Source organism: Dermacentor silvarum, chromosome 6 (genome assembly GCF_013339745.2).
Source record: "Dermacentor silvarum isolate Dsil-2018 chromosome 6, BIME_Dsil_1.4, whole genome shotgun sequence".
Taxonomy (NCBI): domain Eukaryota; kingdom Metazoa; phylum Arthropoda; class Arachnida; order Ixodida; family Ixodidae; genus Dermacentor; species Dermacentor silvarum.
In genome coordinates this window covers 15,431,830-15,451,368 of record NC_051159.1, presented here as the reverse complement: position 1 = coordinate 15,451,368, position 19,539 = coordinate 15,431,830, and the positions used below count along the sequence as shown (strand labels likewise).

The 19,539-nt window shown below is 48.6% G+C and overlaps 1 protein-coding gene across 2 annotated transcripts in view; it reads right to left on the bottom strand.

Moving 5' to 3' along the window:
* The window catches only part of LOC119455301 (ubiquitin carboxyl-terminal hydrolase 8-like), a 176,348-nt gene that overhangs the window by 15,243 nt on the left and 141,566 nt on the right, over window positions 1–19,539 (bottom strand). For both annotated transcript variants that reach the window (XM_037716700.2, XM_049668693.1), the window contains exons 18-21: window positions 18,253–18,357; window positions 12,601–12,855; window positions 11,539–11,681; window positions 9,070–9,214 (exon numbers count right to left, since the gene is read on the bottom strand). In XM_037716700.2, coding sequence (XP_037572628.1) covers window positions 9,070–9,214; window positions 11,539–11,681; window positions 12,601–12,855; window positions 18,253–18,357 — 648 coding nt within the window. The remainder of the gene's footprint in view (window positions 1–9,069; window positions 9,215–11,538; window positions 11,682–12,600; window positions 12,856–18,252; window positions 18,358–19,539) is intronic.

Here is a 19,539-nt window from a genome sequence, read left to right as displayed (position 1 = left end):
CGACGCGACGTAGCAGCAGCAGAGCAAGCCGACGCAGCCGTGATCCGACGCCACGAATTAACCGCAACGCCAGACGCCGGTCTACCGATCTAGACGTGCTCATCGATGGCCATAACGTCACCGCTCTCGTCGACACTGGAGCCGACTATTCCTTCTTCAGTGGCCCGTTCGCCGCCAAGTTGAAGAAGGTGAAAACAGCCTGGCAAGGACCCGATATCCGGACAGCGGGAGGCCACCTAATAACGCCGACTGGAATCTGCACAGCGCGAGTCACGGTAAACAACCGCACTTACCCGGCGAGCTTCGTAATCCTGCAGCACTGCTCCAGGGATGTCATCCTAGGCATGGACTTTCTAAATCAACACGGTGCAGTCATCGACTTAAGGTCCAAGTCGATAACGCTTTCAACGCACAACGCGATACCACCGGATACAAGCATAAGTTACCATGCCTTGAATGTGCTTGAAGAACAAGTCACCATTCCGCCTCGCTCCAGCGTAATGATTTCCGTCGGTACCGTAGTGCCTGTAGACACGGAGGGCGTCATCGAGGGCGATCATCACTTACTGCTCGACCGTGAAATTTGCGTCGCTAGAGGCATAGCTGAGCTACGTGCAGGGAAAGCAAGGGTGATGCTCACGAACTTCAGCCCCGAATACAAGCACATTAACAAAGGCACCACGGTCGCCTACATCGACGAAATAGTACAAGCCAGCAGTGCGTTCGCCTTCACGGATTCCAGTGCACCTGCAACGACGACTATAGTACCTGAACCAACTTTCGACGTCAATCAGAACCTTCCCAGGCACAAGAAAGAACAACTAAAGGCTCTGCTCCTGCAATACGAGGACTGCTTCTCGTCGTCGTCAAAAGTTCGACAAACCCCTGTCGCCAAGCACCGCATCATAACCGACGAAGATGTCCGGCCACTCCGTCAGAGCCCGTACCGAGTTTCGGCGCGCGAACGCGAGGCCATAAGGCAACAAGTCGACGAAATGCTACGCGACGACATCATCCATCCGTCGAAGAGTCCGTGGGCGTCCCCCGTGGTGTTAGTGAAGAAAAAGGATGGAACCCTACGTTTCTGCGTCGATTATCGTCGCCTCAACAAGATCACGAAGAAGGACGTATACCCCCTCCCACGGATTGACGACGCCTTGGATCGACTCTACAACGCAAAGTATTTTTCGTCCATGGACCTCAAAACCGGCTACTGGCAAATCGAAGTCGACGAGAGGGACCGGGAGAAGACTGCGTTTATAACACCAGACGGACTGTTCGAGTTCAAGGTCATGCCGTTTGGTCTTTGCTCGGCGCCTGCCACTTTCCAACGTGTCATGGATACAGTACTGGCAGGCTTGAAGTGGCAGACTTGCCTCGTCTATTTGGACGACGTCGTTGTGTTTGCCTCAAGCTTCGAGGAACACCTCCGGCGCCTTGAAACAGTTCTTCAAGCAATCAAGACCTCCGGACTCACGTTGAAGCCAGAAAAGTGCCGCTTCGCATATGAGGAGCTCTTGTTTTTGGGCCATGTCATCAACAAGTCTGGAGTGCGCCCCGACCCTCAGAAAACTGCGGCCATCTCCAACTTTCCTCCGCCCGCTGACAAGAAGGCAGTGCGTAGATTTCTTGGACTGTGCGCCTATTACAGGCGCTTCGTCAAGAATTTTTCACGGATCGCTGAGCCACTGACGTATCTCACGAAGGCCGACGTCGAGTTCAAGTGGGAGACGCCGCAAGTCGAAGCATTTGAAGAACTGAAGCGACGCCTGCAATCGCCGCCAATACTTGCGCATTTCGACGAAAATGCCGATACCGAAGTCCACACTGACGCAAGCAGCGTAGGTCTCGGCGCCGTGCTTGTGCAGAGGACTGACGGACTAGAAAGGGTTGTAAGTTACGCTAGCCGGTCGCTATCGAAGGCGGAAGCAAATTATTCCACAACAGAAAAGGAGTGCCTCGCCATCATCTGGGCTACATCAAAGTTTCGCCCCTACCTCTATGGCAGGCCCTTTAAAGTTGTAAGCGACCACCACGCCTTATGTTGGCTAGCTAACTTGAAGGATCCTTCAGGTCGCCTCGCACGATGGAGCCTGAGACTTCAAGCATTCGACATCACCGTCGTTTACAAATCCGGGCGAAAGCACGCTGACGCCGATTGTTTGTCTCGCGCCCCCGTCGAACCGCCGCCACAAGACGACCAGGATGACGACACTTTCTTGGGACCCATCAGTGCCGACGAATTCGCCGAACAACAGCGAGCCGACCCGGAACTAAGGAGCCTTGTAGACTACCTGGAAGGCAAGACCGTCATTGTGCCGAAGGCGTTCAGGCGAGGATTGGCGTCGTTCTTCTTGCAAAACGACATTCTCCTAAAGAAGAACTTCTCGCCTCTCCGAGCCAACTACCTCCTCGTGGTACCCTCAGCATTGCGTCCAGAGGTTCTGCAAGCTCTCCATGACGACCCAACGGCTGGACATCTCGGTTTTTCCCGCACTCTCGCGAGGATACAAGAAAAATACTACTGGCCTCGCCTCTCTGCTGACGTCGCCCATTACGTAAGGACATGCCGAGACTGTCAGCGACGCAAAACACCGCCGGCAAGGCCAGCCGGGCTTCTACAGCCGATCGAGCCACCTCGCCGACCGTTCCAGCAGATCGGGATGGACTTACTGGGGCCTTTTCCGACGTCGACGTCCGGGAATAAATGGATCATCGTAGCTACGGACTACCTCACCCGCTACGCCGAAACAAAAGCCTTGCCCAAAGGCACTGCCGACGAGGTAGCCCGATTCTTCGTTGAGAACATCCTCCTGCGTCACGGTGCCCCGGAAGTCCTCTTTACCGACAGAGGTACGGCCTTTACGGCAGAACTAACTCAAGCCATCCTGCGGTACAGCCAGACAAGCCATCGCCGCACCACCGCCTACCACCCGCAGACGAATGGCCTCACCGAGCGCCTAAATAAGACCATCGCCGACATGCTGGCAATGTACGTAGACGTCGAACACAAGACGTGGGATGCCATCCTTCCGTACGTGACCTTCGCATACAACACGGCCGTGCAAGAAACGACGCACATGGCGCCGTTCAACCTGGTCTACGGAAGGAACCCGGCAACGACGCTTGACGCCATGCTACCAGACGTCGCTGACGAAGAAAATCTCGACGTTGCCACCTATTTGCAGCGTGCCGAAGAAGGTCGACAGCTCGCCCGCCTGCGCATCAAGAACCAGCAGAGAACCGACAGCCGACACTACAATCTTCGACGACGCTACGTCGAGTACCAGCCCGGAGACCGTGTTTGGGTCTGGACTCCGATACGCCGACGAGGACTTAGCGAGAAACTCTTACGTCGCTATTTCGGACCATATAAGATCATCCGACGTATTGGCGCACTGGACTATGAGTTCGTGCCAGACGGCATTTCGCAATCACAGCGGCGCCGCGCACGACCCGAAGTCATCCATGTGGTGCGTCTTAAGCCTTTCTACGCCCGCTGACGAACTTAGGTACTTTGTTACTTTATTTTTTTTTTCTTTATTACGCGTGGTTTTGTTTTCGCTTTCACATTTGTTTGTAGCATCGGGACGATGCTTTTTAAGGGGAGGGTATTGACACGTATACATGTTTATGTTTCACCGGTGGCCGCTTTCAACTGGCTAACAAATGTTAAACGTTATCGCTCGGCGCAGGACGCGCCTGTATCGGAAGTTTCTAGAACGTTATCGATGCTTCTTTCCATTGCCTGTTTTCACCGACGCTTATGTTATCTGATTGCATGACTGACGCGAATTGTCTAGAACTTTCTGGAAGACACGCAGGCATCAGGGATTAATCTAGAACCTTCGATGACTCAGGTATAAAAGCCGACGCGTTTCGCCGCTGATCAGATTTTCGACGATCGCCGACTGTGTTCGCCGCTATCGTTGTGCTTTGAGTGTACCTTGATTTTGTGGGCACAGGTTCGCCCAATAAACAACCAGTTTCGTCGTACACAGTTTTACGACTGTTTTCTTCAGCGTCACTACTACGTGACAATATTGTTACGGTGAAGGGAAAGAAGAAGGTGACGCGAACGAGAGGAAGACGAAGTCTCTGGCCGTTGCCTGAACGCCATATTTCTTCGCTTGTAAATATACATCCTTCTACACTCGTGGGCCTGCTTTCTTCCTGCAACATTTTGGTGGAGGTGCTGGGTACAATCACGGAACTTCGCAGTGGACGTCATCTACCTGCCGCCACAATGGCAGATCAACCGACACAACCGACAACGCCTCAGCAGTCCACGCCAACGGTCATCCTCACTCATCTGCGGGACCCGGGGACATTTTGTGGCACGGACAACACCGACGTCGAGGACTGGCTTGCGATGTACGAACGAGTGTGCGACAACAACAGGTGGGGTCCAACAATGATGCTAGCAAACCTCATGTTTTATCTGAAAGGAACTGCGAAGCAATGGTACGATACGCATGAAGCTGACCTAACAAGCTGGGATGTCTGCAAAGAAAAAATGCGTGACCTGTTTGGCAGACCTGTCGGTCGTCAGTTGGCAGCAAAAAAAGAACTTGCATGCCGCGCTCAGACGTCCACAGAATCCTATGTCGTGTACATACAGGATGTGCTGGCTCTCTACCGCAAGGCTGATAACACCATGACCGAGGCGGGCAAGATTGGTCATATACTAAAAGGTATTGCAGACGACGCCTTCAATCTCCTGATGTGTAAGGATTGTGCCACTGTGGATGCAATTATAAAGGAGTGCCGGCGCTTCGAACAAGCGAAAGGCCGCCGCGTCCCTCAACATTTCGACAGGCTGCCCAATACCGCCGCGACATCTTCGTGCGCAGACCCGCCGCGGTTCGTTCAGCCGACAGGATCAGAAGATCTAACGCGTATCGTTCGCCGTGCGCTTGAGGCCATGGCTCCGGCTCCAATTCGTTCCGACTGTCAGGAAAGTGTGCCCGCTATCTCGCTTATACAAGCGGTCGTTCGGGAAGAAATAGCGAGTTTGGGCATTCCATCTCTCTGCTCGGTCCGCCATACGAACACCTACCAGATTTCTCCGGCCGCTCGCTCCCAGACGCAAAGCTTCCCGCCACTCCGCCGCAACCCCGCTGACTGGCGCACACCGGATGACAGACCCATCTGTTTTAATTGTTCCGGTATTGGACACATCGCCCGTCATTGCCGTAATCGCTGGTCGTCGTCTCCTCGGTGGTCGTCTCCGAGTCACTACCGCCAAGTACCAGACAATCGCACTTTCTCGCCCTACACGCCGCCTTGGAACATCAACGCCGACAGTGCTCCACCAAGATCCAGCCGCTCCCCATCTCCGCAAGGCCGTCGGTCCCGTTCGCCTCTCGTTCACCGCTCTTCGTCCCCATCTGCAACCGGTCGCTTCCCTTCAGGAAACTAGGCGGTGCAGCTCCCGGAGGTGAAGCTGCAACTCCGACCCGGCCCACAAATCCTCTGTTGACCCTGCCTACACGTGGAAACCTACTGGACATTGAAGTTGATGGTGTTCCTGTCACATCTCTCGTTGACACAGGAGCGCAGCTTTCAGTTATGAGCGCTGCTCTCCGCCGAAGGCTCAAAAAGGTTCTGACTCCCGCCGTACCGTGCACTGTGCGAGTCGCCGATGGGAGTACTTCACCTGTTCTTGGAATGTGCACAGCACGTGTGACCATTGCGGGTCCTTATAGCGTTGTTTTATTTATCGTCCTCGAGCACTGTCCACACGACCTAATTCTCGGCCTCGACTTCCTTTCGAAACACTCTGCCCGAATTGACTGCTCCACAGGTGTTGTACAGCTGGATCTGCCGCTTCCTGCCGACGTAGACGCAACAACTTGTGCTTCACCCCGCTTATGTTCTGCTGAGTTTGCACGGCTGTCTCCACAGGCAGCTACCAATGTCCTCCTGACGCCCTGTCCTCCCGTACCTGATGGCGAGTACGTCGTGTCTCCGCTTACTGACGTGGTTTTGTCACGAAATATTGCCCTACCGAGCACCTTAATCCGGATCCTCGAAAACTGCGCTCGGGTGCCCATCCTCAATTTTGGATTTTCGACGCATGTGCTGCCACTCGGCATTGCCGTCGCACTTATCACTCCTTTGGATGAATTTGAGATTTCTTCTTTGGCCTCCGAATCCTTCCTGAGTACCAACGCACCTTTGTCACCCATTCCTTCGTGCTCGACGCCTGTGGACGATGTTTGTAAGATGATCGCCCCTGACCTTCCTTCCGAGCAAACAACAGCTCATCGTCACCTCCTGTCATCTTATCGGGATATCTTTGATTTGGACGACCGTCCACTTGGTCAGACATCTGTTGTCACGCATCGCATCAACACCGGTGACGCCAGCCCCATTCATAGGCGGCCATATCGTGTCTCCGCAACAGAAAGGGCCATAATCCAGAAAGAGGTCGACAAGATGATGGACAAGGACATCATTGAACCTTCCAGTAGCCCGTGGGCATCACCGGTTGTCTTAGTAAAGAAAAAAGACAACTCGTGGCGCTTCTGCGTTGACTACCGTCACCTCAACAAGATAACAAAGAAGGATGTTTATCCCCTGCCTCGCATTGACGACGCTCTTGACTGCCTTCACGGATCCCAATACTTTTCATCAATTGACCTCCGCTCCGGGTATTGGCAGATTAGCGTCGACGAGATGGACCGCGAGAAAACCGCCTTCGTCACACCGGACGGTCTGTACCAATTTAAAGTCATGCCCTTTGGATTATGCAATGCGCCAGCTACGCCAGCACTGGTTACGCTCGCGATGCTATTGCCTTAGCCGCCCAGGCCCGAGAGGTCGCGCGTCATCGCCTCACAGTCTTGCAAGCTTCTCAAAAACGACGCTACGACCTTCGGCACCGAGACCACCATTTTTCACCTGGTTCCCTTGTCCTTCTCTGGACGCCTTCACGTCGAGTCGGCTAGTCGTAAAAACTCCTTTCCCGTTATTCTGGTCCATACCAGATCTTACGACAACTGTCCGACGTGACATACGAGATCGCCCCAGTCGGTCAGCCTTCAGTGTCTCCCAACGTCACCAGCGATGTTGTTCACGTCGCCAGGCTCAAGCCCTATGTCTCCCCATTAAGCGACGCTCCATAACCTGCACCGGGACGGAGCTAACCCCACCGGGAGGGTGATGTTACGGTGAAGGGAAAGAAGAAGGTGACGCGAACGAGAGGAAGACGAAGTCTCTGGCCGTTGCCTGAACACCATATTTCTTCGCTTGTAAATATACATCCTTCTACACTTGTGGGCCTGCTTTCTTCCTGCAACAATATGTTTTAGAAATACCTTAAAGACCAGAGCAATAAACATCCCAGTATTCTTGCATGATCAGCACTGCGTATCATGTACATGTGCCCCTATTCAGTATGTAGACTGTGTGAGATATTTCGGTTTATTTATTGATAGCAGCATGTCGTGGCAGCATCATCTGGCCTATCTGTGTGGCAAACTTAGGAGTGTCGCTTGGTTGCTTTTTAGTATAAAAGGTTTCACGCCATTATCGGTAAAGAAAACCATGGTGCACGCTCTCGCATACAGCATATTACGATACGGAATCACCGTATTCGCTTTCTGTGCATTGCGATGGCAAACGCAAATTGACAGGTTATTAAAAAATATATTGAAAAGTGTTGTGTATGGCTGTGGCTAGGTGTCAGATGACAATTTCTTTTCAGCATTAAGTTTTCCTTCATTTCAGTCATTATTTAAGCAAACCGTGGTTCTTCGTTATTTTTTGGAACGACCAATTCAGAGAGAAATATGTAGCCCCTCAACTTTTGAGGGACTACAAGCGTACCAAAGTTCCTCGTTCATCAACTAGGTATGGTGAGGCGCGATGATGTGTCTATGTTTTAAAAATCTTTAATGATCTACCTGATGAATTTTTCTCGGATCAGTCAAAAAAGATTTTTAAAAAATGTCATCTTCCATATGAGTTTTCCGTTTTGTATGGCTACTTGTTTATTTCATGTAATTTGGATGCCTTAACCTGTATATCTATTGAGGGGTCTCACACGCGCTCTTGGGTCAAAGGGGCAAAGGAACGACACAGTAGTGCAAACAGTCAAAAGGGCATTTATTGCACCTTTCATACACTAATGCATGCTAGCCGAATTACTACGCATAGAACATTCACATGGGCGCGCGACAAATCAAGGAAGTTCGACTCACAGCGACAGGATAGCGAGCGAATGTGTTCGAACCATGCTATGACACCATCGTCTAGTCGTTCACGTGTACGGTTACACGAACGGTGGCCTGTTCGAACGATCCATGTTCGAGACGGTCTCGCGAAGCGTGGATCGGCGCATGCACGGGACATCCGCATCGCTTACCGACCCCAACCTGAAGAGGAACAGCGCCCGCGTAACCCCGCCATCAGGTGGCGTTAGCAGCGCAACCCTCGTGCCCTCTCGTAACATCCACGCCGACCGCCGCCGGTGCATAGCCATGCGGAGAAGCCGGATTACAGGAGACACGAGCTATGCCGGGAAAACCACATCAGGGGACGCGTGAGAATCGCGCATCCCCACACTATATAAGAATGAAAAAATTTTCACTACGTTAGAATAACATGTATTTAATTTTTGTTTTTTGTTCTATATAAGCATGAAAAAATGTTCACGCTACATTGGAATGACATGTATTCAATTTTTTCTTTTTGTTTAAACAATGTTTTGTTGGCACTAATTTAGCCCCGCAAGAAAGCCTTCTGTCTCATCTTGTACGTCTACAATTTCGAGCTCTCTTTTAATTTCTTGTGACAGTAGCAAGTTTGGGTGATGTGCAATATGGTTCACTGAGAACATCAAATTAGTATTTCTGTACCGATTACGTAAACCTTAGTTTAGTCACCAAATCCTCTGCAATATTTTTCTGCTGTTTTAGGTATGCACCGCCTCAAGCACTTCTTTTCCTATGAGGTTGATGACGCATTCAAGTTATGATGGTTTGGGGAAATGCTACATAGTTAGGTGTGGATTGTACTACGGATGCATGGCCATGTGTGAGGCATGCCAGGGGTAGTGCTTACCAAGAATGCGTACAGGTGGTACGGTGGCCTGCGCTGGGTGTCCACCCGGGTGTGGTCCACGTAGCAGTTCATGTCAAAGCTGTTTACGGGGAAGTGCACGTACGTCTGCAGCTTCTTGCTCTGCCATGCAGTCTCACACCGGAACCTGGTGGCAATGATGAACACAGCAGTGCATGACGCCGATGCCTAGCCCCACGTCGTATGTCACAGTTGTTCCAAAAACGTATTCAACTGAGTTTAACTGCTTAGTAGCTTAAAGCAACTTTAAAGGGGCCTTTGCAACACTGGGCCTTTTCGATTTTCCACTTCTGGCTACACGCGGGTTGCCAGAGCCAGCCAGAACGCGTTTGTTTTTCTCGGGCTGCTCCACCCACCGCGCAACGCAGTTCCGTAGCGCGTTCGTTTTACTCAGGCTGGACGCTTTTGGCTAGATGCGGGCTGCCAGAAAAAAAAAATAATAATAAAGAAAAAAAAAATTTAATAAAGTTTTTTTTTTAGCCTTGACTCATTCCCAGTTCCGGGACCTGCTCCCAGAACTGCGGCAGCATTCCATACAAGATAATAAAGAACTAAAAGACGTCACAATGTTCGTTGAAAATTTTGTTCATCGACAAGAAAATAAACCTTTGACCCCCCCTTGCCACGTCACTGCAAGGGGTCCCCTATGACTTCCACCGGTCCACAAGGGGTCCCCAACACATCCATGGCTGAGAACCACTGATGTAATAAGCTAAAATTCTGCTTTGGAACACATGCTGTTGAACTTCACATGGTTCAAACAAGCAAGTAAAAAAGCAGAAACAAAAGACTGGTAGAGTGATGCCTCATTAAAATTGCTGCGCCAGATCATTGTGATGTCACAAATTTTTGAGAGCACCAACTTGGGCCTAGCATAGCAGGACCACAATGAATTCCACAGGAGTCAAAGACTCCACAGAGCAAGTTCTGACAAATTTTTTAGCATAGAAATGGTGCAAAGAAAAGAAAATACTTTGACTTTCATGATGTCACACTAACGTACTGGTGCCAATGTTTGGGCGCAATATTCTAGAAGTGGAAATTTGACTTCCATTTTTTCCGATAATAATGGACATTTTTCTGCCAAATTAAGATACAGTAGAACCCTGCTGATACATTTTTCACGGGACCGTAACAAAAAAAAAAACGTAAGAGCCGGGAAACGCAAGAGCCGGGACACAGGAAAAATTGAGAAATGGGAGTAGTGTTGAACTGCACACAATATTATTTTAACGTGTGAAAAAAAGTCATAGTTTCGCCTGACAGCCGAAGTATCGATTGCGATAGCAAATTAGTAGACAGCTATACAAAGTACGAATAGTAGTTTTATCGTCCGTATAAACTTGTAAACATTCGCTTATTAACTAAATTAACAAGCATGGTGTCAGCGCCCACAGGCAAACATGAACACATCACACTCGATGAGCGCGGACACGCGCTGTCAAACGCTGGGGTGAGGAATTTAAGCGCCACTGCAGAAGCGAGCGAAGTGACCTTCGTGCTGTTGTCTATCGCTTCAACGCAAACTGAGCGCCGAGAACACACAGCACACACAAAGTTACGAGCCGCCGACGCACCTACACTGTGTAGACTCTGCCCCCAACGCAGATCGCTTTCAAGATACGGCCCGCGCAACCACGCGCCGCCGCATAGTACGCAGTTGATGCCAGAGTACAGTACAACGTCGCCAGCTATCCCTCCCCCCTTGCCGGTGCCTCGAACGCAACGGAAGAAGGTGCGCTTCCTCCCTGCTTTTCTTTCTTTAGCGCACGAGATTTAGACACGGTCGTCGGCTCCCCTCGCACACTTTCACTCGCACATACAGCATACAGCGCGCGGCGACGGCGTTATCGCCCTTGGACTTTATACGGAACATCTATGAGCCAAAACCAATTTTAGAGCCGCAAAGCGTCATAGACACCATCTTTAGATAGCAAATACGGATCTGAAGGGCCATACTTTTACTGGCCGAAAACGAAAATACGTCACAAGTGTCGCCCCTGGCACTTTGGGCGGCCAATGCCATCGTCAAGCAACCAAGCCAAGCAACATGAAATGTCAAAATGGCTCCTCGGGCCGGCGTGGGGTGGCAGTTCGCAACGTATGTTGCGAGAACGGTCCCACAGTTGCGACTTAACACCGGTGTTACCGATGCATTGGGTTCTATGGGAGCTGTGGTGGGACCGGCCGAAAACGACGTTACAGCCGCGAAAACGCAGTACCCGGGAACGTAACAGCGGGTTTCTACTGTAGTAAGGTTCTGCTACAATAGTTCACCAGTCTAAACTACGGTAGTTAATTGTTGCTCTTTAATGTCCTTATAATTAGCAGAAAAATGGTGAATAAGATGATGAATTAATGAGTAGAGATAACAGAATGTGGTGTGCTGCATATCGTCAGCTGCAGAATGGACATCACAGAGGCGATGCCAGCTGGAAATGGCATGCTCACCGATTAAACTGTACAATGAGGATCTTGGGCAGCCTGGCTATGATCATGCGCTTCTCGGCCCTGCGCTTCTGCTTGCACGTTGGGCAGTCCCATGCTGCCTCTCCCGACATGCTCTCAGTTTCCAGGAAGAGCTTGAGGCAGTCCTGCATAACAAGAGGCTCCTGCTCACCAACTTGCTCATGGCCGCTGTGCACATAAAAACACTCATGCGCAAGGGTGTTTGCCAAATGCACATGTGTTTGCACATATGTGCCTATGTCAAATTAACACTTCTGCCAAACATGCCTGCATGAGTGCCTGCTATGTGTGTTTTTATGTACAAACAGAAAGTACTTGAGTGACTATGGGTGTTACAGTGGTCATTTGTTTCTGTTAAAGGAACATTAAAGAGAAAGCCAATTACCAGCTGTATTACAAAATTACCTTTCTACAACAATGCCAAGGAAGCCACTCTTACGGTGAGGAGAGGCTTGGTAAATCAGAAAAACAGGCAAAAATGAAGTGCAGATAACAACAATGTCTTGAATTTTTTTCGTTACCTTGCTGTGATGTCATGCATTTTGACGGCATCTGGGCCTAGTTATTTCTGATCAGCAAAGGTGGACTACATTGTACTCTAAAAGAGCTAAAGACTGAACTCAGCTAGTTTCAAGAACTTCTACTGAGCCACCATGGCCGAATTGCGAAAATATATTTCGAAATCAGTGGCATCACATTGTTGCACCTGCGCTGGAAATTGAGAGCTAGATTTGAAAAATGAAACTTACTTTCATTTTCTCTTATAAAAACCAACCTTTCACTGCAAAATTAACAAAGACAGAGTTTTGGAAGAATGGTTCCATGAGTGTAAACTGATTTATATGTTCTCTTTAGTGTCCCTTTAAGAGATCTGAGCTCTGTAAGAGGCTATGTGATTGTGCCCCGTTTTTCACTTCACATTTATGTTGCATGCACACACACACATGTGCACACACATGCATGCACGCGCATATGCACGCTTGCTTGGCTCTGTTTGACTTTCCAAAAACAAGAAGCTGCTTGCCTTAGACTACCCCCGCTCACCTGAAGGTAACAGACGGACCCGCTGACAGCTGGAATGGGCAGCGACAGACAGGAGAACACTTCGAAGCTGCTCGATGACTTGCGGCACACCAGGCAGGTCAGGTTGGACACCAGCAGGCCCTCGAACAGGTCCGACACCACCGAGAGGTGCCGGTCTAAGTGCTGGCACCAGAAACGGTTGATGCGCCCGTTCAGAGACAAGTTTGCTTCATCCGTGGGTGGCAAAGGCGCAGGGGCACCCTTGCGATGTAACGCCTGTGAATGGTCACCAGAAAGTTATGGGCACTGTTTCATGGTTTAATGGCACAAGGCAATACTAGCGCAACAAGAGATGCCATAGTGCAAGGCTCAGGATTCATTTTAACCACACGGAGTTCCTTGAAGGGCACTCAAACATTGGCACACAAGCATTTTCAGACTCCAGCCTCCTATCAGAATGTGGTCACGGTGGCAAAATTAAACATGCAACCTGGTGCTCCCACCAGAATCCCAAAGCAGTGCACTGAGCAGTTTCTAAGCAGAATATAATGAAAAAAACATTGATGTTAAACAAAACAGAGTGTTCCTTAATTGCTTTTCATGTGTTCAGCACTGCTACATCAAACAAATATTTGTACTCCGTCATCCTGTTATGCCGTGTATGCTATGCAATATGCAATGTAATATGTTTGTCTTGAATATTCTCAGAGAGATTTGTAATCTTGGAAAGCTTTACATATCATGTGCTATTAAGGAGAATGCGTTCTCAGATCTGTACCACTTCGATGCAATGCACGGGCTAACTTGGTGCAGACCGAATGTTGTTGCAACTCCCCTACTCTAATGCCTTCGGTTGAAATGTAGGTAATAAACAAACATAATTAGGAGTCAATCTTAGAACCATTTACAGTAAGACCCCAATGATACAATCACGGCTAGTACGAATTTACGATGTGATACGAATTCATAACATTCCCCGGCCGAAATGCATTGCTCACAATATGAAAAACATTGGCTGTTCCGAAAGCGTTGCCGCGCCTCTGCGGATCATATAAACAAATGAGCTGTTAACAGTGGCGGCCCAGCCAGTGGAGCGACCGGCCCAGACAATTAAGCTGGCACAGTGGGATCTGGGTGGGATCCATAGTTGCCAAGCAACCGGCTACTTCATGTGGCTGCGCAATCTCTCATTGGTCACCCCGGTCAAGTGGAACAGACCACATCACAGCCTGATGCTTTGACTAGCGAGAAAGAAGACGAGGACCGCTGCAACAATGATGAGTGCGGCGGCAGCCACAACAGCCAAACGCTCCCTGCACTCGACATGCTGAGGCATTCAGTGGCGTGTGAAAACACTCGTGAGATCACGTGCGCGCACTTTTGCACCTTCCAGAAGGCGATCGTTGACAACTTTGGCAAGAAGAAAACGCACAAAGATAGAAGAACCACGTTGATACGTTTTTCAAGGGACCACAAAAAAAAAAAAAGTTGCAGTTTCGCCTAACAGGCACAGAAACGATGCGATACCAAATTAGTAGACAGCTACTAATGTTGCCGCGTTCGCTACTATCCTTACGAAGTAAGGATAGCAGTTTTACTGACCATATGAACTTGTAAACATTCGCTTACTAACTAAATTAGGAAGCACGGTGTCACGCCCGCACAGGTCAAAATGAACACAACTCGCTCAATGACCGCGGAAACTTGCTGTCAAAACGCTGGAGTAGGAAGCGCAGCTGCAGCAGCGAGCTAATTGACCTTTGTGCTGTCTCGCGCTTCAACGCGAACTACATGTCAAAAGCACAGCGCATGCGAAGCTATCTGGCACTAGGTGCACTTCGTCAACTTCGCAGATCGTTTTGAAGATGAGGCCCGCGCGGGCGCGCACTTTGCACACGTCGCAGGTTGCTTTTAAGATATGGCGTGTGCGCAGCCGCGCTGTATCTGCAATGTGCTGGTTGCTTGTTGCAACGCACCGGTCACTTGTTGCAATGCACAAGCTGGCTGCACCGCTAAATTTATGTGAACGCCACATTCGAACGCAATGTAAGATGCACGAACATTAGATTAGCGACGTATCAAAAGGAACTTAATACATCGAAGTCAATGTAGGATTTACTTCGGGACCGCAAGAACGCCATGTAGCAGCTGGAAAAACCTAGCAGCGAGGAACGTATCAACAAGGTTCCACTATTAGAAATTTTTCTGTTAAAAAAAATTAATAATTTTTTTGTGTGTATGTTTTGATATGAATTTTGCGTGAAACTAATATTTAACACGACCCCGCGAGATTTGTATCACCGAGATTTTACTGCATTTGAAAGTGAGTGGCTATATTGGTGTGTTTGTCTTGCTTTTTCAGAAAATCGTTAAGATGTATTGGCACAATAGAATTTTTACTGTAATGTACAGTTTTAGGGCAGTCAAATAAAATAATTATTGAACATACCAATAGTAGTTTTGCCACCAAGAAAACAACAATTTACCAGATTTTTGTCAAAATTTGGGGCTCCTAGGAAGCTTTTTCTGACTGAAGCTGGCAATTAACACCACTACATATTGAATACAAACCTATGGAAGTTCAACAGGACAAGGTGTGCAGCATTACACACTAAAATAACTTTTATATCTTTTATACAATTAAACCTCAATGTCATGAACTTGAGTATAATAAAATTTCTGATATAATGAATTATCTAACTTTCTATAACTTTGTGTCCGTAAAGCACCATGCATTTTGAACCTCAATGTAACGAAGTGTGTTTATATACGATTTCAATGCAGTTGAAACTGTTCACAATGAACTCAAGAGTTTTACGGGAAGTGAGTCTTTTATCAGAAGTTCGTTATATTTGGGCTCGCCCTTCAAAATGTGCAAAATTATTTATACTAAAGCTGGCACCGTCAGTTACTATTCGTCACCACTTTGGTGTGAAAATTGTATTTAAATATCTTCATCTTTGTTCCCTGCACCTTCCTGGCATCTAGCTGCAAGTGTCTGCTAAAAACATTGTCTAAGGAATGAAATGTGGCGTCGTAGCTCTTTCAAAACGGCGCCCGGTCAGTCCCAATCCCCTGCCATTTAGAAACTACGAGCGCAGACACTGCCATTTTTTTCTTCAAGAGCTTGTGACATATTTTACTATCAGCGGGACACAAGTGCATTTTGCATCCAACAGCAAAGTGTTGTAGTTGGCTGGAAGTGGAAACTACTGTGGCATGCCGACATTTTGCAAAGGTCTTGCCATTACGGCTGCAGCATCAGCCACACACGCCGAGTGCTGCGGAGTTACGTTTTCTATATCACTTCGGTCGAACAAGCACAGTAAAATCTCCGTGATACGAATTTCACGAGGTCAAGTGAAATATATTCGTATCACCCAAAATTCGCATCATCAAAACATACACAAAATCAAGAAAAATGAATGTATTTCTAGCAGAAAAGATTCCTAATAGTGGAACCCCGTTATGTTCCTCGCTGCCTGCGTTTTCCTGGCTGCTGCGTCGTGTTTTCGCGGTCCCCACCTAAATCCCCATTGACTTCCATGTATTAAGTTCCCCTTGATACGTCGCCAATCTCTAATGTTCCAGCATCTTACGTTGCGTTTGAAGGTAGCAGTCACATAAATTTAGCGGTGCAGCCAGCTTGTGCATTGCAACAAGTGACCGGCACATTGCAGTAAACGACCGCACTGGCGCCGTATCTGGAAAGCAACCTGTGACGTGTGCAAAGTGCTCGCCCGTGCGGGCCTCATCTTCAAAACGATCTGCGATGTTGACAAAGGGTGCCTAGTGCCGAATAGCTTAGTATGAGCTCCGCTTTCGACATTTAGTTCGCGTTGAAGCGAGAGGCAGCACAAAGGTCAATTCACTCGCTGCTGCAGGTGCGCTTCCTTACTCCAGCGTTTTGACAGCAAGTTACTGCGGTCATCGAGCGAGTTGTGTTCATGTTTAGCTGTGTGCGCGTGACACCATGCTTGTTAATTTAGTTAGTAAGTGAATGCTTACAAGTTTATATGGCCGATAAAACTACTATCCTTACTTCGTACCGCTGTCAACTAATTTGCTATTGCAATCGTTGCTTCGCCTTTCGGGCGAAACTCCTACTTTTTTTTTTATGGTCCCCTGAAAAACGTATCAATGGGGTTCTCCTATCCGTGTGTTTTTTTCTTCTTGCCCAAATCATCAACAATCGCCTTCTGGAAGGCGTAAAAATGTGCGCACGTGATCTAACGAAAGTTTTCGCACACCACTGAACATCTCAGCACGTCGAATGCAGGGAGCGTTTTGGCCGTCATGGCTGCTGCCGCGACCGTCATTGCTGCAACGGTCCTCGTTTTCTTCTTCGCTGGTCAAAGCATCAGGCTTTGATGTGGTCTGGTCCTCTTGACGGGGGGACTAATGAGAGACTGCGCAGCCACGTGACATAGCTGGTTACTTGGCGACTATGGATCCCACCCCGATCCTGCTATGCCGGTTTGTCTGTGCCGGTCGCTCTGCTAGCTCAGCCGCCACTGCCGCTGTTGCTCACGTGTTCATATGATCCGTAGCGGTGCGCCAACGCTTTCAGAACAGTCGACGTTTTTCGTATTGTGAGCAATGTATTTCAGCTGGGGAATGTAACGAATTGATATCACACCGAAATTCGTACCAGCTGTAATCATAATCACCGGGGTTTTACTATACAAAATTCGAAAGGTAGAACACCATAGTAAACATTTATAGAAAACTGGCGAGCGTTCGAGTGCTATCTCAAAGGCCAAGGCTCCTGCACACAGTACGGCCTCGCCCTGAAGCACGCTGGAGATGGTTGAAAGTGAGAGACTTTCCTCCAGACTTCTAAAATTCATGCACAGTGCTCGCTCATCTTAGTGGTCGTATCTTCGTTGCGGTTGAATTGTAGCGGGGGCGCTGCCATGCGTCCACTTTGGTTGCACCTTGTGCTTCTTAACTTCATGTGTGCTTACCTGTTACTGAAACCGAGTTTTAGAGTTGATCATAACAGCACGGCACTTTTGAAAACGTTCGTTGTATCTGAACAGTTTCAATAGGCAGGGTTGGAAAATTGTAACTGCAGTGAAATGTGGTCATTATAACTGATTATCGTTATATCCGGGATCGTTGTAAGTGGGTTCGACTGCATAGCAAAATTTCACTGCCACTGCTAAGGAATATTGGAAGAATAGCGAAGGATTACTGAGGCAATAAATGGAAACTGCTGTGGACGCAGATGGTCAAATGGCTGCAATACATGCGGCTGCTTGCAAACTCACCTCTCAAATTGCGCGTTGCTCAAAAGAGAGTGGCTGCCAAGGCACAGCAGTGTAGCATCAAGACCCTCTTGCCGTTAAGTTCCATGTAAAGTCTAAATGCGATAAGGTTCTGTCGCGCCCCACACGCTGTATGACGTGTGTGTGAGGGAAAGCGTGCAAGGCTGAGCCGAGAAGGATGGCAGAGCCCCACTCTGGCTACGCACTTGATAATTGCCATGATTTTTTTTTACAAAAATATCCAAGTGTTTGAGCGACCAGTCTTGGACACTTGGACTGAAACGACTCTTATGCAAGCAGCTTGTGTACTTCCATTCACAGCGACAAAACTCTTCCGCCATTTCAAGATGCCTGCGTAGGTGGGATGAGATGCAGACACGAATATGAGCAATCTATGACTTGCCCTGTTGAGGTCTTCATGGAGCTTGTCGATGAAGTTGAGGAGGAACTCGTGGGCGTCCTGCTGCTCATACCCAGCATAGACGTTGAACAGCCTTCCCATCAGGCACTGCAACGGCAAGCAAACACCAGGTCAAACTGCTGTTTCTCCCTACAGTCTAGCACATGGTTCTCAAGCATGTTGGTCCGAGGGAACCCTGCTAAGCTACATGAAGTGCCAAGGAAACCTCCCCCCCCCCCCCCCTTCCTAATACAGAGGCTAAGAGACTAGGCTTAACGTGCAACATGTTTGGGGCCAACGGTGGCGTACGGCAGGCCACTTTGACGGTGACGTGCAACACACGTGGTCCAAACTGGGTGCAATATTTATTTCTTTATTTATTTATACAAAATACACTTAAAGGCCCTCGCAACCGAGGGCATTACATAGGGGGGGGGCACAAATACAACAAGAAAAGGAACACATGTGACACTATACTAATAAGTTAGAATTTCGTTATACAGTCATAACACTATGCAACACTATACAGATTAATAACAGCTATACAACCTACAAACAAATTTATTAATAGTTATGAACCAAGACAAAACAGCATCGCAATCAAGACTTATGCTGAGAAAGGATGACAGTTTTCAGTGCTTATTGCACGGGGACACTTAATTATAATGTTTCATCACACGAGGACTTAGAATTAGTGCGGAATGTACTTTGAGAATAAAACCTTGTTAATTTGAATTCTACGGGACCGAAAAAAATGTCCAAATTAACTGAATGTCGAATTATCGAGGGTATCAAGAAACCGATAAACAAATGCCTACTACGTCAACACGCCTTTATTCACTGAATGAATCAGCAAATCATGTTTCTATTTTTCACAAGAGCAGTGAGGAAGCTGCAATTCTCGTGACTGATTATACAGTGCTCGCAGCGAGACCACGGCGCGTGTCTTCATCTGAGACACGTTTTTCACTACTACGCGCACATCCCGATTATTCTGTCAAGCGTGAGCTGGTCACCAACAAATCGTTCGCCCATAGCGATGCAGTCGGTGCGCTTCATCTTCGACAGCTTTGCACTAAATCAAAGCGAAACTACTGTTTGCCGCAACTGCTGCGGACAAAACCGCGGCCGCTATCGACGCGATCATGGTCTGCGACATTCCGGTTCTGAAGGCACGTGGCCGACGCCTGCACCGTGTCAAAACGAAACTACTGTTTGCCGCAATCGCTGCGGACTAAATCGCGGCCGCTATCGACACGATCATGGATGGCGACTATGCATTTATGAAGG